The sequence below is a fragment of the Loxodonta africana genome, chromosome 8 (assembly GCF_030014295.1).
Source record: "Loxodonta africana isolate mLoxAfr1 chromosome 8, mLoxAfr1.hap2, whole genome shotgun sequence".
NCBI classification, from domain to species: Eukaryota; Metazoa; Chordata; class Mammalia; order Proboscidea; family Elephantidae; genus Loxodonta; species Loxodonta africana.
In genome coordinates this window covers 6182327-6206008 of record NC_087349.1, presented here as the reverse complement: position 1 = coordinate 6206008, position 23682 = coordinate 6182327, and the positions used below count along the sequence as shown (strand labels likewise).

Below are 23682 nucleotides of genomic sequence, written 5' to 3'. Positions count from 1 at the left end.
ACCATCCCTCGGGAGTGGCAGTTCCCAGCCCTGTACCCCTCCCGTATCTACCTGTTCTCATGGGCCTCCCCATAAATCTGTCACTGGTGCGGGAAGCAGGAGGAACCCCAGATCCCAGGGCTGCACACCTTCAGGGCTGATGCATGGGGTCAGGTGACCCCATCTGATTGGTGGGCAGACCTAGAAAAGGCCAGGAGCTGGGCTGCCGGCGGAAAGGCTGGTTACTAGTCAGACAGGGACCTGCTGGTGAGGATGAGCCCTGGAGGCCAGAGGGAGAGTGCCAGGGAGGTGGCGGAGATGCACCGGCTGCTGTCCCCGGTGAGCCCCCCTCTGGGTGTTGGACACCTGAGTCCCCTTCCTTTGCGCCAGGAAAGAGGTGGGAAAGCAGGCAGGTGTGAGTGCCCACGAGGTCCTCAGGCAGGCAGGTGAGTGCTGGCCAGGCAGGGGCCACGCTGGTCTGGGCTGGAGGCCTGGTATTGATGAAGGGGGACAGTGCCTAGGATTCCCCTGTGTCCCGCAGGTCCCCACCCAGCCTCCACCACACTGCCCACACCTGCTTCGACCCCAAGCAGATCAGATGTGGCACTGGGGTCATGTGACGACGGGGGGGTGCTATAAATAGCCGGGGGTGGGCACGATGCCCCAGACGCCTTGGGGACGGGCAGGAGGAGAGGCTTGAGGACCCGGCCTGGGGGAGGACAGTGAGCAGGCCTCAGCCTGGGGAGGGCATGGAGCAGCGGGGATCTCAGCGAGTGGGGAGCGAGCAGACCTGGTGGGGCAGTGCCCCCCAATACCAGTACATGCCCTTCGAGCACTGCACCAGCTACGGCCTGCCCTCTGAAAGTGGGGGCCTGCAGCACAGGCTCAGGAGGGACGCCAGCCCCCATCCCAACGCCCACCCCACGCAGGTAAAGCCCCTGGGGAGACGGGCGGTGGGGTGGGAGTGAGGGGGTAGGAAAGGAGGCGGCAGAGGGCTTTTTACAATCAAATCAGCCTATGGCCACGTGTCCAAAATGTGCCCGGGTCTGGGCCACGGCCACCATATTGCCTCCCAGAATGCAGGGTGCCGCTTTAACTTACGTAGGTGGGTGGCCCCCATAACTGCAGAGGTGTGGAGTATCCCCATAATGTGCAGAGGCGCAGGGTCCCTCTTAACTCATAGAGATGCTGTGTCTCCCTGTTCCGTGGTCCCTGAGCCTCCCTGTTTCTGTGCCATGCCCCTGCCCATGTCCCGCCCACCCTTTGTGTGCCCCCTTAACATACAGAAGTTCAGGGTGCCCCCCTAATATGCAGAGGTGTGGTGTCCCCCCAATGCACAGAGGTGCAGGGTGCCCCCAACATGCAGAGGTGCAGGGTCACCCCTAACTCACGGAGGTGTGGGCTCCCCCTTAATGCACAGAGGTGCAGGGTTCCCCCTAATTCACAGAAGTGCATGGTGCCCTCCTAATGGGCAGAGGGGTGGGGTACCCCCTAAGTCACAGGTGCAGGGTGCCCCCTAATGCACAGAGATGAGGGGTCCCCCAACTCACAGAGGTGAGGGGTCCCCCTTAACTCGCAGAGGTGCAAGGTCCCCCTAACACAGACAGGAGGGGTCCCTCCAACATGCAGAGGTGCAGAATGCTCCCCTAGTGTGCAGAGGTGCGGGGTCCCCCTTAATTCACAGAGGTGTGGGGACCCCCTTAACTCACAGAGGTGCTGTGCTCCCCTGACATGCAGAGGTGCAGGGTCCCCCCAACACGCAGAGGTGCAGGGTCCCCCCAACACGCAGAGCTGTGGGGTGCTCCCCTAGCTCGCAGAAGTGTGGGGTTCACCTGAAGTGCAGAGGTATGGGCGGCCCCTGTATGCCTTTGCCCGAAGCCTGGTGGTCCAATGCCCTTAGGCTCGCCCGCTGGCTTATGTCATGAGTATCCAGAGGCTGGCTTGGCACTCACACCTGTGCATCCACACCCCCATAGGCAGACCCCCCCCCGATGGTTCAGTCCACCCTCCGCCGCAGGCATGCACACACACACGCGCGCACACACACACACACACACACAGAGGCAAAGGGAATGGGATGAGGGGGAGAAAACGGACTGGCTGGAGCCCAGGGCCCAGAGAGACACCTGTGTTACAAAAGCAGGAGAAACGTAACCAAATGTCTTGGTGGGAAGGTTGGCCAGGCATTAGGCACCTGGGGGGACAGGCACCCGATCAGGGGTGGCAGGGACAGCCACCCTCTGGGGCTTGGGGTGGCAGCTGAGGGCAATGGGCTCCACCAGGGTAGAGGTGAAACTGTGGAGCAGCAGATAGGTTGTGGTCAGTCTGAACGCCCTGGCCACATGGAGGAACCAGCACCAGTGTCTAGCAGTGTGTCAGCTTAGGGGCGCCCGAGGCTCCTCTCGGCTCTGGGGATCTCGGGATGGGCCGGGGCAGTGGTGGCCCAGTGGTAGGATCCTCGCCTTCCACGCGGGAGACCCAGGTTTGATTTCCGACCAACGTACCTCATGTGCAGCCACCGCCTGTCTGAGAGCGGAGGCTTGAGTGTCACCAGGATGCTGAGCAGGTTTTAGCAGAGCTTTCAGACTAAGACAGACTAAGAAGAAAGGCCTGGCCATCTACTTTTGAAAACCAGCCAGTGCAAAGCCTGTGGATCACAATGGTCCGACCCACAACCGACCACGGGGATGGCGCAGGCTCTGTTGTACACGGGGTCACCGTGAGTGGGGCCGACTCCAAGGCACTTGGGTTGCCCATCTCAGCACTGCTGTGCAGTCCCTAAGCGCAGTTCCTGGGGCTGCACGCTGGGTCACCCTTGGGGAGGGGACATGAACCAATGTCAGCTGGTTGGGGAGATAGGGCTGCCTGCAGCCAAGATGGCTGCATGAGGCCTCTAAACACCAGGTGGAGCTGGACAGAGAGGCCCTGCCTCGTGGCCCTAGGGCTCCTGTCCGCGCCTGAGTCACACTGGGCTGGACAATTCCAGTAAAATGAAAGCGTGGTGCTTTCTGGGACAGGGAAGCCCTCTCACGGAGCACGGGGCTTGGGGAGGGGGAGTATATTTGGGGATAGGCTGCACTGGTCCCCAAGGGACTTGAAAACAAAGGAGGCTGGGTTTCAATTTTTATTTATGGGGGTTTTCAAACTTAAAGAGAAGCAGAGTGGTCTAGAACCCCTGAGTACCATCACCAGCCTCAGCAGTGGTCAGTACTGGCCAGCACTGGCTATGACTCCTCTTGTCCTCACCCCTCAATCCCTGACAGACTCCCCTCCCCAAGCCCTGCTGGGGGGCATTTAGCCCCAAACCAGCTGCCCAGTCTCCACTCTTCGGGGCACCTCCTGTCCAGGGTGTGACAGGATGTGACCCCTCCTCACCCTCGCCAGCCTGGCCTGAGAGATAAGACCTGTGGAGGGTGTGTGCTGGGCTCCTGGTGGCCTGGAGGGAGAGCAGCCTCCTTGATCACCGCTTCGTTCAGAAGACACGCAGCATGGTCAGGGGCTGGCAGGGCCAAGGCTAAGCTGTGCTGGGGTTGTGAAATCAGAGCCTCCCCAGGCCTCCCTGAGCTGCCACCACTGCCACAGTGCTTGCAGGGACGCAGCCAGGATGCGTTCATGTTGGGGGAGGAGTGGCGGCCTGCCTATGAGGCTGTCCTGTCTGTGCAAACAAACCAAGGGACAACCTGGGGTCTTATCCTCGCCGTCCACGCCAGGATCTGAGGGGGGACTCAGTGCTGGGGACCCAGGCTCAGACCACTATGGCGACGCCTGTCTTAGCTGTCCTTGGACCACTGCCTCGGGGAAACACCGCAGGGATAAAGGCGCCCGTAGACCAGGACTAGTGCAGTGCGGGGGGAGGGGGGGCAGAAAGTGGTGCGGGGAGGGGCAGGGATGGCAGAGGGAGCTGAGGAAAGCGATGACCACAATGACCCCGTGCCAGCCCTCATTGCCCAGGAGCTCACAGGTGCTCTTGCTTTTCTGAGTCCATGTGCCCCCCATCTGCTCTTTCTTCTGTTTAATGACACGCAGACATGTCCATTGTCCCTCTGCCCAGATCTATGGCCACCACAAAGGACATTTCTCAGAGAAGGAGCTGGACGTGGGGGGGCCTCAGTGGACAGGCTCCAGTACCACAGTGGACAGCAAGGACGAGGACCACTACTCCAAGTGCCAGGGTGAGACTCAGAAGGTGTGGGGCCAGGAGGGGGCGTGGGGCCAGGAAGGAAACTGGGGGTCCCACTGCATGCCCCCCACACAAGCACTCTCCAAGCAGTGGGAGCAGGCACCCCCCACTTCATGCTGCCTTGTCCGCTAGCATCCACATCCCCACCCTTCCAAGAAATCAGCACTTTAGGAATTCCAGTGTCCAGAAAGAACTGGATGGCTGTGGGCAGAGAGGCGAAGAAAAATGCCATGAATGGGTTCCAGACAAGACCCCGGGGGCCAGCCCCTCCCCTCCCAGCCTGGCACCCAACGTGGCCACCTGGTCACTGCTCTCCCCCCACACCCCCACCTAGATTGTTTCCACAGCCTGGGCCATGTCGTGAGAAGGAAGCTGGGGGAAGACTGGATTTTCCTGGTGCTGCTGGGCCTGCTCATGGCTCTGGTCAGCTGGAGCATGGACTATGTCAGCGCCAAAAGCCTGCAGGGTAGGTCTGGCCCGGCCCTCACCTCCGCCTCTCCCCGACTGGGGCCGTTTCTAGAGTTTCTACCTGGGGCTAAGCTGGATGGGCTTGGTGGAGAAACCTAAGGCCACAGACAAGACCAGAGCCATTTCTCATGTCCCTTTCAATGTCACCTCCCAGGCTGTGGGGCCCATAGCAGTAACAAACTCAGCCTGGTTTGACCAGGACTCCCGTGTTACGGGAATCCCTGGGTGGTGCAAACAGTTAATGTGCTCGGCTGCTGACCAAAAGGCTAAAGGTTCAAGTCTACCCCGAGGTGCCTTGGGAGTAAGACCTGGCAATCAACTTCTGAAAAAGCAGCCACTGAAAACCCCACGGAGCCCAGTTCTACTCTGACATACATGGGGTCACCATGACCCACAGTCTGTTTGGCGGCCACTGGAAGTTGGGTCCCATCGACCCCTCAGTCCTGGGACCCGGGTGGTTGGTCCCGAGGGGCTCTGAGGACACGCTCACATCACCACATTCGTGTGGGATAGCAGCGTGCCTGCCCATCCCAAAGTTGGGGCGTGAATTCCCTCCACACCTCTGCAGTTCAGGTGCCCATGAGCAAAATGTGAAGGTGCCATCTTATGGGGTGAGACAGGCCAGCCAGGGCACGAGAAGGCCCTGTGCACACTGGGTGTGAACAGGTGGGCAGCCCTGGGGGGGCAGGGCTCCTGCCCCCTGCTCACCCGGCCGGTGTCTGCAGCCTACAAGTGGACCTACTACCAAATGCAGCCCAGCCTCCCTCTGCAGTTCCTGGCCTGGGTCACCTTCCCGCTGGTCCTCATCCTCTTCAGTGCCCTCTTCTGCCATCTCATCTCCCCCCAGGCTGTTGGTAAGAACCCCCCTCCCCACGCGCCATGGGCCCGCCCATCAGCCACCAGCACAGGGCCCCTCATCTGCGGGTTGCTCCACATCCTTGCCCTCACCTGCCCTCCGTGGGTTCCTGAGAGCCAAGCACCGGTTCCCGAGAGCCACTACCTCAGCCTGCCATGACCGGCTCTGGCCCGTCCAGGCTCTGGGATTCCTGAGATGAAGACCATTCTCCGCGGGGTCGTCCTGAAGGAGTACCTGACCATCAAGGCCTTTGTGGCCAAGGTGGTGGCACTGACCGCTGGGCTGGGCAGCGGCATCCCCGTGGGCAAAGAGGTGGGTGCTCACCAGGGGGAGCTGGGCGGGTAGCCGGCTGAGGAGGAGCCATGGGACCAGGGACCGAAGCCAGGCAGCGGCGAGGGGGCACGTGGGCAGGCCCTGGTCCTGGGTGGGGTGGCAGAATGTCCGAGCACATGCCTGGGCCCAGAGACACACTGCACATGGGATCTGTCTCTGGAACATCCTGGGCTCTTACTGCCCGACGGTCAGCCGCACTCCCAGACTCCGCCCACTAGGTGGCAGTAGCAGCCCCCAGTCGTGACAACCAGAATGGCTCCCGCCAGTGTCCCCTGGGGTAAATGTCCGGTGACCCAGCCCAATCCCTGTCCCAAGAAGAGACAACTGAGCCCCAGAAGAATGCTTTGGTTCCGTGTCCCTGACCCCTCCGGCCCCCTGTCGCTCTCTGCACAGCCTCCAGAGCCGCCTCTCAGGCCTGCTCAGGAGCGCCCAATGGCCCTTTCTGCTTCACGTGAAATCCAAACCTGACTCCTGCCCAGGAGCCCTGGGACCTGGCTCCGGCGTCCTGCCAGCCTCGCCCGGCGCACGGGCCCTCCTCTGTCCCAGCCTCTGTCTCAGGCCTCGTCTTCTGCACACTCCCACAGCTCATTCCCTCTGCTTGTTCCAGACACTGCCCCTCTCTGTAACCTGCCCTCTTGGTGTCCTGGGGGTGGGGTGGTGGTTGGGGGGGGTGTGAAACAAGGTGGCACTCACTGCGGGGCTTATAAGAACAGAAATGTATCGTCTCACAGTTCTGGAGACTGGGAGTCTGAGATCAGGGTGCTGGCAGAGTGGATTCCTTCTGAGGCTCTGAGGGGGATCTGATCAGGCCTCTCTCCCAGGTCCTGGCATCCTTCCTCTGTCTGCCTGTCTCCCCTTTTATAAGGACACCAGTCACAGAGATTAGGACCCACCCTACCCCAGTATGAGCCCATGTTAACCTAACTGACAACACCTTCAAAGACCCTATTTCCAATCAGGGTCACACTCACAGGTACAGGGGTTAGGACTTAAACATATTATTTTAGGGGACACAGTTCAACCTATAACACCTGTTCAGGAGGCATTCCCCCACACCTTTTCCAAATGCACCCCCACCCCACCCTCGCCTGTCTCCCTCTGACCCTCACTCCCCTTCATTTCCCTCTCGGCCCTTAGGGTTATCTGACATGCCCTCACCCTGGGGAGCACCGCCCCTTCCTCTTGGGGTGAGGCTCTGTGAGGGCAGAGGTCCGACTTTCCCTTCTGTCTCTCCAGGGTCTGGCTGGAGTGACTGGTGGGGCCCAGTTCCACCTGGTCTCCATCCTGAGCCTGTGTCCTCCCTCTCCAGGGCCTGGCTCAGTGCCTCAGTGACCAGTGGGGCCAGCGCCACCTGGTCTCCATCCTGAGCCCATGTTCCCCCTCTCCAGGGCCTGGCTCAGCATCTGAATGACTGGTGGGGGCCAGTGCCACCTAGTCTCCACCCTGAGCTCATGTCTCCCCTCTCCAGCGCCTGGCTCAGCATCTGAGTGACTGATGGGGGCCAGCGCCGCCTGATCTCCATCCTGAGCCCATGTCCCCCCCTCCAGCGTCTGGCTCAGCATCTGAGTGACTGGTGGGGGCCAGCGCCGCCTGGTCTCCATCCTGAGCCGTGCTATCCTCTCCAGGGCCCCTTTGTGCACATTGCCAGCATCTGTGCCGCTGTCCTCAGCAAGTTCATGTCCGTGTTCTGCGGGGTGTATGAGGTAAGGCTGAGCCAGGAGAGCAAGTGGGGCTGCGTGTGCCTGCACGGGAGCTGCCTTGGCTCGGCTGGCCGCAATGCTGAGGGGGGCACTGTGTGTCCCCACTGTGCTGCCACAGCCACCTCTGCTCACTGTGCCTGTGCCCACAGTGCTCTTCCTTCCAGAGGCTGTGCCAGCTCCCCCCTCGTGTGCTCCACACCCCGCCCCATGTGCCCTGTCTGTGGTGCCCCTGCCTGCCCCCCTGTGCCTCCCCGTCCTGTGGTCCCTGACCCCCCGTCTCCGTGCCGTGCCCATGTCCACCCCCCGTGCCTCCCCGTTCCGTGGTCCTTGACCCCCTCCACCCCTGTCTCTGTGCTGTGCCCCTGCCCACCCCCCGCCTGCCCTCTGTTGCAGACCGTGCCTAGCCAGCTTGACCTCCTGGTATCGGCCTGTGCAGTGGGCGTGGGATGCTGCTTTGCGGCTCCGCTTGGAGGCAAGTCGCCCTTCCTCCCCCCACCCCCCACCCCCTGGGGCCTGAGTGGGTTGCAGGGGCTCAGCGAGGGGCTGTGGATGCAGCCTGGTCCCCAGGCCAGAGCTCTAGGCCTGTGTGTCCTCAGAGACATGGCCATATCACACTCACTCTCTGGTGCTGACCGTCTGAAGCTGGCTCCTGCCTGGATGGTCCTCTTCAGTCCCTCTCTGGTTATCATTTATTGGCTTCCCTGCCAGCCATATATTTGCTGACTTGTATTTCATTTCCTATTTGGTCTTACGCTATGAGTTGACTTCCTGTTTGCTAAAATCACTGTTTCTCTTGGCCATGGGGCTGGACAGCTCTGGGGCCACAGGGTGCTTGAGGACCACCCTGGCTCCCTGGACTTTGGGCTCTCATCCTGCCTGTCCCTCCCTGCTGACTCCCTCCTCTTCCCTCCCTGCTGTCCCCTCTCTGCTGATCCTTCTCCTGCCCCTCCCTGCGGTCCCCTCTTCTCTCCTGCCCCTCTCCCCTTCCCTCCCTGCTGACCCTTCTCCTGCCCCTGCCTCTCCCCGCCCCTCTGTCTCTCTGTCTCTCCCCCAGTAGCAGCCGTACTATTACACAGACATCCTGACTGTCGGCTGTGCGGTAGGAGTCGGCTGTTGTTTTGGGACCCCACTTGGAGGCAAGTGACTTACCCCTCCCAAACCAGCCAGGTATCCGACCTGTCCACCAAGACAGTGTTTGTCAGGCCCCCAGGTGCGAGAAGCCCCAGTGCACTGAATATAATCAGAAGGCTGACTTCTAGGGATGGTTTACTGTGAGCCCCCCAGGTTCTAGGGGCTTTGCACTTAGATCTTCTAGGAGCTGTCTGAGACAGGTACTCCAGGAGAGAGGGGCCAAGTGCAGCGAGGGTACGTGACTTGAGCATTTGTCTTCTGGGTCACAGAGGCAGGGACTGAAACCCAGTCATCCCTATGGCCCCTGCTGGTACAAAAACCCAGGGGTCATGTTGCCTGTTTTTGCCCTGCACCTGCTACACCTTCCCACAGGGACGCTCTCTGCACTCCTTTTCCAAAGGGACACTTTTATTTTGTGGTGGTTTAGTAAAGATGTAAGAGTTTAGGTGGAGTTAAAGGGAATTATCACTTAGGAGGTACAGAGTGAGAAAAAACATTTGGGTGAACTTACCTGGCTTCTTGGTGAGCTTTCAACGAGGACTGGGGATGGGAGGGAAAGGATAACCGGCCCTTGATATTTGTAATGAATTTAGAATGAAGCTAGCTCCTCCACAGGAGTAAGGAGTCCCTGGGGGCTGCGAACAGTGAGCATGCTTGGCTGCTAACTAAAGGTTAGAGATTTGAGTCTACCCCGAGATGCCTCAGAAGAAAGACCTGGGGATGGATCTGTTGCCAAAAATCAGCCACCGAGAACCCTGTGGAGCGCAGTTCTATTCTGACACACAAGAGGCCGCCATGAGTTGGGGGTCAACTCCTCAGCCACTGGGTACGGATGTAAGGCCAACAGCAGTTTTCCAGTCCTTTTCTTCCTCACCGATGACTGATAGGTGGGCATGCTCAGAGGAGGCAATCGGACCTGAGGTTTACTAATCAAAATCAGTGATCAGCAGATTCCAGAGGACGGTTCCACACGTCGCTCCTCGGATGCCATGTTGACTGTTGAAGAAACAAAATGAGGGGAAGGGCACGTGCCTCTTACAAGCAGCAGCTGTTGGAGGTTCCTTCTCCACTGTGACAATGCAACCGCCCTTTCCTAGAGGAGCCTGCAAGGCAGCCGAAGTGGGATCGGAAGAGAGTCAAGGTTTGCGAGAACCGGTCCGGCTGACCCGGCCGCCGCCATGGTGCCCCCTGCACGGCTGCTCGGGGACCCCGGTTGGTCAGTGATGGTCAGCTCCGGCCCTCACCATCCTCAGTCCCCTCGAGGGGAGGCTTGTGCCTACATTTCCGCTCGTTAACCGCTCACACTGACATCTATACCCACTCTTGCCTTTATTTACTCTTTAGCCTTTCAAATCCAAAAAGTCTAAGGAGAATTTTTAGATGGAAGAAAAAAATTTTTTGTAATCCGTCAGATCCCTTTAAAGTGAAGAGAACTTTCATTTTCTGCATAAAGCTAGAATGTCTGGGGTGAACGAGGAAGGCTTGCTCTGCCCTATGCAGAGAAGGGGAGAGAGAAAGACATAGAAAATCACAGGCATTTCTCTCTCTCTCTTTTTTTTTTTTTTTTTGCCATTTTAAGTGTACAATTCAGTGGCATTACTTATATGCCATCAGCACTATTTGTTCCCCAAACTATTTCATCCCCTAAACAGGAACTAAGAACCCCTTCAGCCATAATGCCCCATTTCCGCTCCCCAGTCCCTGGTCGGCACTAACCTGCTTTCCATCTCTCTGCGTTTTCCTGTTCTGGGTATTTCAGGTAAGGGGCACATGTGTCTGTCCTCGTATGCCTGACTTACTTCATTTAGCATCATGTCATCAAGGCTCATCCAAAGACGATGCTCTTGACATGAGAAGTTGTCGGGCAGGGAAGCCTGTAAGCTGCGGCGTTCAGTCTGTTTATTTTTGGTGGCAAATAGTGAACGTTCTTGCAAGTGGTGGAACTTGCTGGCTTTTCTGTGAACATGGACTAGTTCTGAAAGAAAAATTAGTAATAAGCTAATGTGTCCACTACATAGTCAACTCTTAGTTCTTTACACCAGTAAACGAAAGATGCTTCAGCGTTTAACACAATGAAAAATGTTCCCTGCTTCCGTTCCGTGCCGGGTCGGTTCTGGCTCCGTGCTGGCTCTGTGCCGGGTCCCAGCTCTCAAGGTGCTCACGGTGGAGGGTAGACAGGCAAGCAGACCAGCCATCACACCCACTCAAACCAGTGTCTTAATGCAGGCTGGGAAGAAGGCAGTGGAGCCCCCCGCAGGCCTCTGGGGGTGTCGGCGAAGAGTTACACGAGCGGTGGTGTTCAGTCGGACACTTAAATGATAGGAATTTGCAAAGAAGACAGCGAGGGCAGAGTGTTCTGCACTAAGTCAGATTTGGGAAGCTGTAATTACACTCCACCGCCTGTCTGTCAGTGTGTCGTACTGTGGCGGCTTATGTGTTGCTGTGATGCTGGAAGCCATGCCACCAGTATTTCAAATACCAGCAAGGTCTCACCCATGCTGGACAGGTTTTGGTGGAGCTTCTAGACTGAGACGGACTAGGAAGAGAGGCCTGGCGATCTACTTCTAAGAATCAGCCAATGAAAACCTTATGGATCACAATGAACGTTGTCTGACAGAGTGCTGGAAGATGAGCCCCCAGGGTTGGAAGGCACCGTAAATACGCAATGGCCAGGACAATGGACTTCAGCATACCAAGGGTCGCGATAATGGCGCAGGACGAGCAGCCTTTTGTTCTGTTGTCCATGGGTCGCCGTGAGACAGAGCTGCCCGGACAGCAGCTGAAAGCCACCATAGTAACTACACTAGCTAAGTAGCACTACAGGTTACAGGAAGGAGTCGCAGGACATGAGTCTGGACGGGAAACGGGGGCCCAGTCACCGAGGGCCTCATGGGCCACGTCCACGTCTCGAGGCCAGCATTTGCCAACATGGGCTCCAAGAACACATTTCTCATGGCATTAATAGAGGTCACAGGTAGAAAGCGTTCCAAGGTGAAATAAGTTGGGAAATGCTGGCTTATACAGGTATTTTTTAAATGGTCGAATTGTTAGAGCGTTTAATATGCTGACACGAGGAGGCCTGGGAATGGTTTCCTACACAGCCCCCAGCCAGGACAGCCTCCTGGGGTGAGAGGACCATAAGCCTGGCTTTGGGGAATGTGGCCCTAGGGAAGGGAGCTGTGGGGGGATTCTGAGCACCTTGCATCTTTGCCCAGTCTTTCTGGCGGCTGTGTGCAGGAGAGAATGGCCTGGGCAGGGGGTTGGAAGGATGCAGGCTTGACATGAAGATATTGTCACCGCCTTGACAGATGGCAGGAGTCAGAATTGGGGCAGAGGGCAGAGTATGAGCTTGAGAGTCCAATCAGTGTGGCCAGTGGTGGACGTGAGGGGTGAGGGAGAGAAGGGGTTTCCCCTAACCCCCAGATCTAACAAGGGCACCGAGTGGACAGCGATGTTAGTAACCAGAACAGGGACGGCAGGAAGTGAAGCAGTCTGGGGGAGAGTTCACTCTGCATCCATTGGATTGGAGCTGCCTGCAGGGTAGCCAGGTGATGCCACGCAGGTAGCTGGGAAGTGAGCCAGGGCTGGAAATGAAGCTTTGTGAGTCAATAGTGTATGGGAGGTTTGAAGCCCTGGGCCCAGTTGAAAGTGGCCTGGGGAGGGTCTCTATGAGGAGCAAGAGTAGGGACGAGGACAGAGGGGGCCGGCAGAGGAGCTGCTGAACAGTGCCAGGGAACACCAGAGTGGCCGGGCTGGCAGAGCCACCGAGCCTTAAAGACGGAGGCTCCCAGTGCAGTCTGTGTTGCAAAGGCTCACTTCTCCTGGCAGCCCATGTTCCGTCTGGCTCTGTTAACACTGAGACTGATCCTCACTCCCAAGTCCACAGTGAGGGACTGCTGGGAAAGCGTCCCAGAGCGTGTTGTGGGAAAGAAAGCCTAGCCTGGATTTTCAAAGTTTGCTGTCAACGTGTGTCTCCCAGCGCTGACAGGGGAAGAGGAGGAGAGACTGCTCACCTGCCCCTGGTGGCCACCCTTCTCAGGCCAGGCCTGCGCAGCCTCGTGGGGCCAGATCTGGGGGCAGGCACAGGGCGGTGCCAAGTCTGCTGCCCCAGATCACCTGTGCACGGGCTCCGTGTCTGAAATTCTACCCCCTCTATTCTCTCCTGTCCTCTTTCCCTCTTAGCCTGTCCTCTCCTCTCCTCACATCCAAAGGTCAGGGTGGGGCCCTGAGTGTGTGCCAGGCTCTGTACTGGGTGTTGTTGGCAAGGAAGTCTCAATCCTCTGGCTGCTGTTAGCTGCCGTCGGGCTACCTGGACTTATGGTGACCCCAGGTACAATGGAACAAAACACTGCCAGGTCCCGTGCTATCCCCGTGGTCGGTTGTGGATTGCACCGTTGTGACCCACAGGGTTTTCACTGCCTGATTTTCAGAAGCGGATCACCAGGCCTTCCTTCCTAGCCTGTCATAGTCTGGAAGCTCCCTGCAACCTGTTCGGCATCACAGCAACCCACACACGAGCCTCCCCCCATAGACGGGTGGCGGCTGCACATGAGGAACCCTGGCCGGGAGTCAAACCCGGGTCTCCCGCGTGGAAGGCGAGAGCTCTGCCACGGAGCCACCACTGCCCTCCAGTCCTCTGAAGAATTCAGGAGTGTAAACAAATAATGAGAAGTGCTCAAGTCACCCCAAGTCCTCAGGGAGCACAGATGGAGGGTTCTTCCCACCCGAGGAGGATGGAGCTGGCTCCCCCAGAAGCTGACCTTGGAGTTGACCCCTAAGAACCCTTTCAGGGAGCGGCAGCTACTCCAGGGAGCTAGCCTCTATGCCCCACCCCCAGCACGAGGGACTTCGGTGGGTGGCTGTCCGCAGCCCGTGGACAGGAGGGCGAGGACCGGAGGGAGCTGAGTGATGCAGCATTTGAGCACGCAGCAAAAAACAAAAACAACCAGTTGCCGTGGAGTTGACTCATGGCAACCCCACGTATGTCAGAGTATACTCCACGGGATTTTCAATGGCTGGTTTTTTTGGATGTAGGTCACCAGGCCTTTCTTCCGAGGTGCCTCTGGGTGGACTTGAACCTCCAACCTTTCAGTTGGCAGCTGAACAATTTCTCCCTTTGCACTACCAGGGACTCCAGGTCTAGAGCAGGGGAAGAAAGAGGCTAGGATGAGATACTGCCTCCTGGTGGGGAGGAGGCATGGGGACCCTGGGCAGCACCTGACTGCCAGGGGCCTAGGTGGGTGCTGGAGATGCCTGGCCTAGTTCACAGCTGTCCCTGGGCCAGGCCTCCTCCTTGTTTTTTTGGAAAGACGAGGCTTAGCACATTTGACGTCATTTTGTCATCAGTTTTTACTTTGCCCCTGCACAAAGTCGACCCTCTTGGGCTTAGCATGCTTAAAGCTGCTTTCTCTGTGTCTGCCGGAGCTTCACTGCTTTGTGCCGGCCCTCGCTGTTTTTCTCTCCCTCCGTCAGCCTCCTGCCCCTTTGTCTGCTCCCAGAAGCAGGACAGCTGGGGAGAACTCCCTGGCTTCCCTTCGTCCTCACCCGCCTTCCCTCGGTGTGGCTGTCTTCAGTTCACTTCTTCACTTCTTTCTCTCAGGACTCCGTGGGCTGCTTTCACGTCAGATTTTTATAATCGTTTTTATCTTTCATTTGGCTTCATCCTCTGCTTTCTTTCTTTCCTTGGAACACTGAGTGTTGTCGGCTTGCACGAAGCCCCTCCTGCCCATTGTTCATGTCTCCGTTGATAGGGCTGCCCAGGGCACGTGGTGTCTGGGGGTGGCAGGAGGCCCGGGGGAGGGTGTTGAGGGTCGTCCAGTGCCTCTCAGCCCTGCTGGCGGCTCAGAGCACCTGCTCAGAACCTTCTCGCTTGTAACTTTTCTGCAGAATGGTTCCAACAGCCTTTGAATCCCACCCAACCCTACGTCCTAGGGGATGCACAGACACCGCCAGCTGAGCCTCATGTTTTTTGGGGAAGGGCTCCCCGTTTCCGTCTTCTCTGTGTCTTGTTGGACCACATTCCTGGCCTGCAAACCACGCCAGCATGACCCGGCGTGCAGCTCAGAGTGGGATTCCAGAGAGCACTGGTTGCCCCAGTTCAAGTTTCAGCAGCTGCCCTGGGCGGGGTAGGGTGTGGCAGGAGCCCTCCCTGGCCCAAGCTGACCCCTTCCCTGTCCCCAGGGGTGCTGTTCAGCATCGAGGTCACCTCCACCTACTTTGCCGTGCGGAACTACTGGCGAGGGTTCTTTGCAGCCACCTTTAGCGCCTTTGTCTTCCGCGTGCTGGCCGTGTGGAACAAGGACGCCAGTAAGGGAGGGACAGAGGTCTGCAGGGGTGTTGTGTGGGCCAAGGACGCTGGTAGTGGGGTGTAGAGTGCATCCTGGGGGCTACTTCAGAAAAGGGATGGGTGGCATTGTTTGGGTGGTAGGACCGAGGCCCAAGAAATGGAGGGAGGTGCCTAAACCAGGGATGCAAGTGATAAAGAGGAGGAATGTGTGCCTAGGAAAAGGGGATGAGAAAGGAGAGGAGAGCCTGGGCTGGAGGAGGGGTGCCCTTCAGCCTGACCTCTGGACAGGAGAGGAGAGCCTGGGCTGGAGGAGGGGTGCCCTTCAGCCTGACCTCCGGCTCCATCTTGGCTCTGACTCTCCTTCCTTGCCCTTACCTTCCCCTAGTCACCATCACCGCGCTTTTCAGAACCAATTTCCGCATGGACTTCCCCTTCGACCTGCAGGAGCTCCCGGCCTTTGCCGTCATTGGGTGTGTGGTTGCTACTGGGGAGGGGACAAGTATGCATGGCAGGCGGGTGGGGACAGGCCAAGTGGGGATAGGGCAGGTGGGGGAAAGGGCAGGTGGGGACAGGGCAGGTAGTGACAGGGCAGGTGGGGGACAGGGCAGATATCTGCCAGCATTTGCTTGCCTGCAGTGGCTAGGTGGGAGGGGCCCTGCTCTGGGACCAGGCTCCACCCTGTGCCTTGCCCCTAGGATCTGCTGCGGGTTCCTGGGAGCCGTGTTCGTGTACCTGCACCGCCAGGTCATGCTTGGGGTCCGCAAGAACAAGATCCTGAGCCAGTTTCTGGCCAAGCAGTGAGTCCTGCTCTCTCCCTGCCCCCGACTATGGCTTTCTCCAGGGGTGCCCCTTTACCCGTGTGGAGGGCACGCCACGACTCTAGGGTGGACATGCCAACAGGAGACCCCGCACTGCCTGTAAGGGGTGTGGCATGGTGCTCCTTTCGAGGTGAGTTTTTTGTGAAAAGAATGTTCTTTGTGTAAAGATCCCAGACCACAGGAGACTCGAGGAAGCACCCTGTGCTCTCCCCCTGATGCCCGGGGAGAGGTTCAGTGTGGTATCTGTGTGGTTCACAAAATGGGGAGGGTTAACTCCGTCTCTTTTCTAGCCGCCTGCTGTACCCTGGGATCGTCACCCTTGTCATCGCCTCGTTCACTTTTCCCCCAGGCATTGGCCAGTTCATGGCTGGAGAGGTCAGCTTGGAGGGAGTCGGTGGGGGGTCAGGTCAGTGAGCAAGTGTCATTAAGCCAGGACTTGGGCCACTGGAAAGGAGACAGCACAGATGTCCCACAGCCTTCCAGGGCGTGTGATTTTGCCCCAGGGTAGAATCTCTCCTGAGAAAAGGGCAGAGGGACATTGACTAAGGAGGCTGGGGGTCAGTTCTCTCACACCGGGGTCTGGTGTGTCCCCGGAGAACCCCCTCCTGCTCTTCTTCTCCAGCTGATGCCTCGGGAAGCCATCAGTACCCTGTTTGACAACAATACGTGGGTCAAGCACACTGGGGATCCAGAGAGCCTGGGCCAGTCTGCGGTGTGGATCCACCCGAGGGTCAACGTGGTTATCATCATCCTCCTCTTCTTCATCATGAAGGTGCGCCCATTGCCACTGACCCCGGACCTCCATCCACTTCCAACCCAGGGACCCAGGGTTTCCATGGAGAAGAAAGGGGCTTAACGTCCTCTGGACTTCATCCAACTGAAACAGAGATAGTTTGGGAACTAAAGCATGAGTTGCCTATAGAAATGACCCAATATCTGGGTTACTTACTGCATTCATGTCAGCTGAGTGACGTTTGTCATAATTATTACAACTCTGCTAATGGTTCCACTTGTTAAATTACAAGGCGCCACAGCAGTCAAGTAAACAAGGACAAGACAGAGTTTGGCAATACAGATAACTGTATGAAAACCTCATAAAGTACCTCCCACACACATTAGATAATTAGCTCGTTCTCCACATATCTGATTATCCATTTTGAGGTGACTTGCACATCCACTACCCAGTTTTGTAAGTAATCTTTCTTCCAAATTACAAAACAGATAAAATATTTAAATCTATGTCATTAGTGACTACAAATAGCTTTATAAATGTGATTGTTCTCTCTTCAGGTATGAAGGCTGTGAGGACTTAGCCATTCCAAACCACTTTCTCCTCACTTCAATTAGGAAACAAAAGCAAGTCTCTTTTACATCAGTTCTTCATATCTACCATCAAGGATCATATATTTACAGACTTCACAATTACTGCCTTATACAAAGATATTTCTATTTCTACACCTGGTAGTGACATCTATGACAATTGCTGAATGTCTTTCTTTCTTTTTTTTTTTTTTTTTTGCTGGTTGCCTTTTGACTAATAGTATGTCTTGTCTAAATTATCCAACATTTCCCTCTGAATATTAGGGCTCTCATTTAAAAGCCTGTCCACACTGAACTTTCATACTTCTGAATACCTTGCTGCCAGTTTCCTTTGATAGTTTTTTATGACTCTACACCTTCCCAGGATATGAGTCACTCATTTGTATTTATATTGCAAATCTCACAGTAGGTTCGTTTATTCATTTACTAAACAAATGTTTTCGAGCACCAACTATTGGCCAAGTAAGCACACAATACTTGATCGTTGATCCTTAGACCTTCTGCTTATCATTGAAAACTCATTTTAAAATTTCCTTCTGTGTTTTTTGCTGTTCATTTCACATAGTTGTCAACAATGACGTTTTAATTAGAGACCTAGGAGCCAACTCTGTAACTTCCACCCTCAGGCTGTGTTGTGGGCTCCCGGGAGCTCTGTTCCCACATGCCTTTTCCCATTTGTGTCTGGGAGCATTCATCAAGGATAGGCCTTCCATGGGGGCCCTGGTGGCGCAGTGGTTAAGCGCTCGGCTGCTAACCAAAAGGTTGGCAGTTCAAACCCACCAGCTGCTTCTCAGGAGAAAGATGTGTCTGCTTCTGTAAAGATTATAGCCTTGGGAATCCTATGGGGCAGTTCCACTCTGTCTTATACTATGAGCTGGAATCGACTTGATGTCAACAAGTTTGATTTTTTGGTACAGCTTCCGTATTTTGCACACCTACTTCCTTTAAAAGATTTGATATTTTTATTGTAAAGGAGTTCTCAGTCTCTTTTTAGAGATTTGATTTTTGGACTTTCACTATAAAGCTCATCTTCTCTAGTTTATAAATTCCAGCTTCCTAGAATCACTTCCTGCATGTATCTGCCTGTTTGTCATACTGTGGGGGCCCTTGTGTTGCTGTAATGTTGGAAGCTATGCCACCGGTATTCAGACACCAGCAGGGTCACCCGTGGAGGACAGGTTCCAGCTGAATTTCTGGACAAAGACAGACTAGGAAGAAGAGCATGGCAGTCTACTTCTGAAAAGAATTACCTACTGAAAACCTTATGAATAGCAGAGGAACATTGTCTGATATAGTGCTGGAAGATGAGCCCCCCAGGTTGGAATGCACTCAAAAGACGGCTGGGGAAGAGCTGCCTCCTCAAATTAGATTCAACCTTGATGACGTGGATAGAGTCAAGCTTTTGGAACCTTCATTTGCTGATATGTCATGACTCAAAATGAGAAGAAACAGCTGCAAACATCCATTAATAATCAGAACCTGGAATGTACGAAGTATAAATCCAGGAAATTAGGAAACCATCCAAAATGAAATGGAATGCATAAAGATTGATATCCTAGGAATTAGTGAGCTGAAATGGACTGGTAATGGCCATTTTGAATCAGACAATCATATGGTCTATTATGCCAGGAATGACAAATTGAAGAGAAATGGTGTTGCATTCATTGTGAAAAAGAACTTTTCAAGATCTATCCTGAAGTACAGCTCTGTCAGTGATAGGATAATAGCCGTACACCTACAAGGAAGACCAGTTAATACGACTATTATTCAAATATATGCACCAACCACTAAGGACAAAAATGAAGAAATTGAAGATTTTTACCAGCTTCTGCAGTCTGAAATTGATCAAACATGCAATCAGGATGCATTGATAATTCCTGGTGATCAGAATGCGAAAGTTGGAAACAAAGAAGGATCAGTAATTGGAAAATATGGCCTTGGTGATAGAAATGATACTGGAGAGCAAATGATAGAATTTTGCAACACCAGTGACTTCTTCACTTCAAACATCTTTTTTTCACCAACATAAACGGTGCCTGTACACATGGACCTAGCCAGATGGAATGCGTAGGAATCAAATCAACTACATCTCTGGGAAGAGACGATGGAGAAGCTCAATATCATCAGTCAGAACAAGGCCAGGGGCCAACTGTGGGACAGACCATCAATTGCTCACATGCAAGTTCAAGTTGAAACTGAAGAAAATTAGAACAAGTCCATGAGAGCCAAAGTACAACCTTGAGTATACTCCACCTGAATTTAGAGACCATCTCAAGAATAGATTTGATGCGTTGAACACTAATGACCAAAGACCAGATGAGTTGTGGAATGACATCAAGGATGTCATACATGAAGAAAGCAAAAAAAAAAAAAAAAGACCAGATGAGTTGGGGAATGACATCAAGGATGTCATACATGAAGAAAGCAAGAGGTCATTAAAAAGGCAGGAAAGAAAGAAACTACCAAAATGGATGTCAGAAGAGACTCTGAAACTTGCCCTTGAATATAGAGTAGCTAAAGCAAAAGGTAGAAATGATGAAGTAAAAGAACTGAACAGAAGATTTCAAAGGGCAGCTCAAGTAGATGAAGTATTATAATGATATATGCAAAGAGTTGCAATTCAAGCCTCGAGTTGCAGTAGTGAAGGATTCAATGAGGAAAGTATTAAATGACACAGGAAACATCAAAAGAAGATGGAAAGATTACACAGAGTCATTATACCAAAAAGAATTGGTCAGTGTTCAACCATTTCAAGAGGTAGTGTATGATCAGGAACCAGTGGTACTAAAGGAAGAAATTCAAGCTGCACTGAAGGCACTGGTAAAAAAAAAAAAAAAAAGCCTCCAGGAAATGATAGAATATCAATTGAGATGTTTCAACAAACAGATACAGTGCTGAAAGTGCTCACTGGTCTGTGCCAAGAAATTTGGAAGACAGCTACCTGGGCAACCGACTGGAAGGGATCCATATTTATGCCTATTCCCAAGATAGGTGATCCAAGGGAATGCAGAACTTATCGAACAATAGCATTAATATCACAAGCAAGCAAAATTTAGCTGAAGATCATTCAAAATGGCTGCAGCAGTGTATCAACAAGGAACTGCCAGAAATTCAGGCTGGATTCAGAAGAGGACGTGGAACCAGGGATATCATTGCTGATATCAGATGGATCCTGGCTGAAAGCAGAGAATACCAGAAGGATGTTTACCCATGTTTTATTGACTATGCAAAGGCATTTGACTGTGTGGATCATAACAAACTATGGATAATATTTCAAAGAATGGGAATTCCAGAACATTTAATTGTGCTCATGAGGAGGCTGTATATAGATGAAGAAAGTTGTTCGGACAGAACAAGGGGTTACTGGGTGGTTTAAAGTCAGGAAGGGTGTGCATCAGGGTTGTATCCTTTCACCATACCTATTCAATCTGTATGCTGAGCAAATAATATTAGAAGCTGGACTATATGAAGAAGAATGGGGCAATAGGATTGGAGGAAGACTCATTAACAACCTGCGTTATACAAATGACACAACCTTGCTTGCTGAAAGTGAAGAGGACTTGAAGCACTTACTGAAGAAGATCAAAGACCACAGCCTTCAGTATGGATTACACTTCAACACAAGGAAAACAAAAATCCTCACAACTGGGCCAATAAGCAACATCATGATAAATGGAGAAAAGATTGAAGTTGTCAAGGATTTCATTTTACTTGGATCCACAATCAACACTCATGGAAGCAGCAGTCAAGAAATCAAAAGACACATTGCATTGGGCAAATATGCTGCAAAGGACCTCTTTAACGTGTTGAAAAGCAACGATGTCACCTTGAAGACTAAGGTGAGACTGACCCAAGCCATGGTATTTTCAATCTCATGCATGTGAAAGCTGGACAATGAATAAGGAAGACCAAAGAAGAATGGATGCCTTTGAATTGTGGTGTTGGTGAAGAATATTGAATATACCATGGACTGCCAAAGGAATGAACAAATCTGTTTTGGAAGAAGTGCAAGCAGAATGCTCCTTAGAGGCAAGGATGGCAAGACTTCATCTCACGTATTTTGGACATGTTGTCAGGAAGGATCAGTCCTTGGAGAAGGACATCATGCTTGGCAAAATACAGGGTCAGGGGAAAAAAGGAAGACCTTCAACGAGGTGAATTGACACAGTGGCTGCAACAGTGGGCTCAAGCATTACAACAATTGTGAGCATGGTGCAGGACTGGTCAGTGTTTCGTTCTGTGGTACATAGGGTCGCTATAAGTCGGAACCAACTCTATGGTGCCTAACAAAAAGAACAACAACAGAATCACTTACTGAATGTACTAACCCAGATCCAAGTCTTGATGGCATTTCAGAATTTATCATCCAGTGATGATAACAAGGTTTTTCTAATAGTTCTCTGGACCGAGCTGTATGGCAACTTGCTATCAATATACTTTGAAAATGTCAAGCTTTTGAAAAGGCTCAGAGAAACAAATACTGTATATTTTTCAACAATTCTCCCACACCTCACTCCCTTTGCCCCTGCAATATGTACCTGGATCCTACTGCATGGATGCAAGTTTATTCTGAAAAACTGTCATGTGTGATGTAGAAGGATTCCACTGTATGTCACCATCTCTAATTTCTCATGAATTACATCCTTGATGATGTTTAAATCATAAGTGTATTGGGAAAAGAAACTCATACTTCCGGGGCTTTATTTCCAAACCCAGCAGTTTACAGCAGGCCAATAATATTCTGTAATATTTGTAAATAGAAAACTGTTGTACAAATCCCTGCTGGTGGCCTCATTATCACTACCTCCCAGCACATTCACTGTTCTATTACTGGACACATAACCATGTCTCATTTGTTCCAAAGTGAAGGCACTGGGATAGATAACCAAGCAAAAATATAGAGGTGACTGGGCATGTTGTTTCCATGGTCTGATTTGGGCAGATTCTGGCAGATGAAGTTCTCAGTTTGACTCTTACATATTGATGAAGGGAACGTCTGTCTTCCTCAGTCTAAATCCATGGAAAGTATCATTAAGAGCCTTGTACAATGAATACAATTCCAACTCCTCACTCTCCCTCTTACCAAGCCTAGCATTATCACCTGATACCATTACATTCTCAGTCCAGCCTGAGGCTCTGTGGACATCTTTTTTCCTGATCCTCGTTGCGTTTTGGCGTCCTTCTTGTGAAGGGTCCCAGGAGAGTGGCACGTGATCTGATCATGGCCCCCTCATTTCCTGGCTTCTCCAGAGTCAAGTGTTTAAGACCCTGGCAAACACTGATGTTCCACACCATTTACGTTGCTTCTGGATCTACTCTGTTGTGTGCCAATAACTGTAAGAGTTTGCTAATCTCATGTTTCATCCTTGGTGCTACAGGAGTCAGCCACTTCCATGCCCACTCATCCTGACGCTGCTTGACCTGTGTCTTGGAGGATAATCTAAACTTCTCCCTCAGAAATTTGGTCTATCCATCACCTATGATTTGTCTTACTGGGGCTTTCAGACTAGCTTGAGCCTGCAAAATCCCTTACGGCAGTCATGTCTTCATTCCAAAGAGGTGGTGTGAACAATTCAAGGGGTCTCCAACTATGCTGCATGTCAGAATTACTTAAGAAGTGGTTAGGTGACAACTGTCTGAGCCCCAACTCCAGACGGACTGATGCAGCAGCCCCCAATGTTGTCAGCCATCTGCATTTAAATAAGGCCTCCACCCCAAGATGAACATCGCCAGTGGATGTATAGCCAACGTTAGCTCTGAGAAGCTTTTTCTGCTTTGCATGTGTAGTAGTTGGTGAGCCTACCTACCTACCTACCTTCTTTCCTTCTTATCTATATACCTACCTACCCACCTCCCTCCCTCCACCTACCTTAGTTGAACACTGTGCCGGTGCAGAGAGAGACAGGGATACCAAGATCCCTGTCTTCCCTCAGGGAATTCTCAGTCTGCATTCTCTTCCTTTTGGACATGAACCTGCTGGCTGATGTCCTGCATAGTCCTACCCTGCCGTGAATAAGCACGGGGTCTGCTGATCTCAGAGCCTCTGGGGTGGAGCTCTCAGGGTCTCAGTCGCTGCCCCTGAGTCCAGCCTTGCTAGGGAGGGCAGTCTTCCGGAGATTCAGAAAATCAAACCACTTATTTTTCATTAGCTTCCAATGCAATTGGTGTCATTTCTAAAATGTGAATTCTTTGATCTCGGCTTTTTGTTCTGACCTTTAGCAGCTACCATCTTGCTCCTTATTAGTTTGAGACAGCTAAGATTTGCTTACTTATTTTAGAAGTGATATATAAAATTACTGCTTATATATATACTCATACACACATACACACGTATATAAAACACTTTTATTCCTTTTACAGACATTTCAAAAGTTCAACCACTATTCCTTTTCCATGCTATTTCTCAATTCTTTTTTGTTCTTTGTGACAGAACGTACATACTGCTTTCACTAAAATAGCCCCATTTCTACTGGAATACTCCCTCACAGAGCTGGACTTGGAGGTCTTTTCTAGCACACTCTCTGACTTGCCTGCTCTCTCAGTTTGCCCTTCCACGTGGCTAGGACAGACTTTGGATTCTGTGTTTTTAAAGTGATGGATGAAAAGGGCAT

At 53.0% G+C, this 23682-nt stretch overlaps 1 protein-coding gene across 1 annotated transcript in view; it reads left to right on the top strand.

The window, feature by feature from the left end:
* The first annotated feature begins 687 nt into the window (after window positions 1-687).
* CLCN1 (chloride voltage-gated channel 1) overlaps window positions 688-23682 on the top strand; it is a 36125-nt gene continuing 13130 nt past the window's right edge. Inside the window, exons 1-11 of the mRNA XM_064289611.1 lie at window positions 688-908; window positions 4031-4151; window positions 4494-4625; window positions 5353-5481; window positions 5662-5795; window positions 7442-7519; window positions 8574-8652; window positions 14828-14953; window positions 15319-15730; window positions 16042-16126; window positions 16374-16523. Of these exons, the coding sequence (XP_064145681.1) occupies window positions 729-908; window positions 4031-4151; window positions 4494-4625; window positions 5353-5481; window positions 5662-5795; window positions 7442-7519; window positions 8574-8652; window positions 14828-14953; window positions 15319-15730; window positions 16042-16126; window positions 16374-16523 (1626 nt within the window). The 5' untranslated portion in view covers window positions 688-728. The remainder of the gene's footprint in view (window positions 909-4030; window positions 4152-4493; window positions 4626-5352; window positions 5482-5661; window positions 5796-7441; window positions 7520-8573; window positions 8653-14827; window positions 14954-15318; window positions 15731-16041; window positions 16127-16373; window positions 16524-23682) is intronic.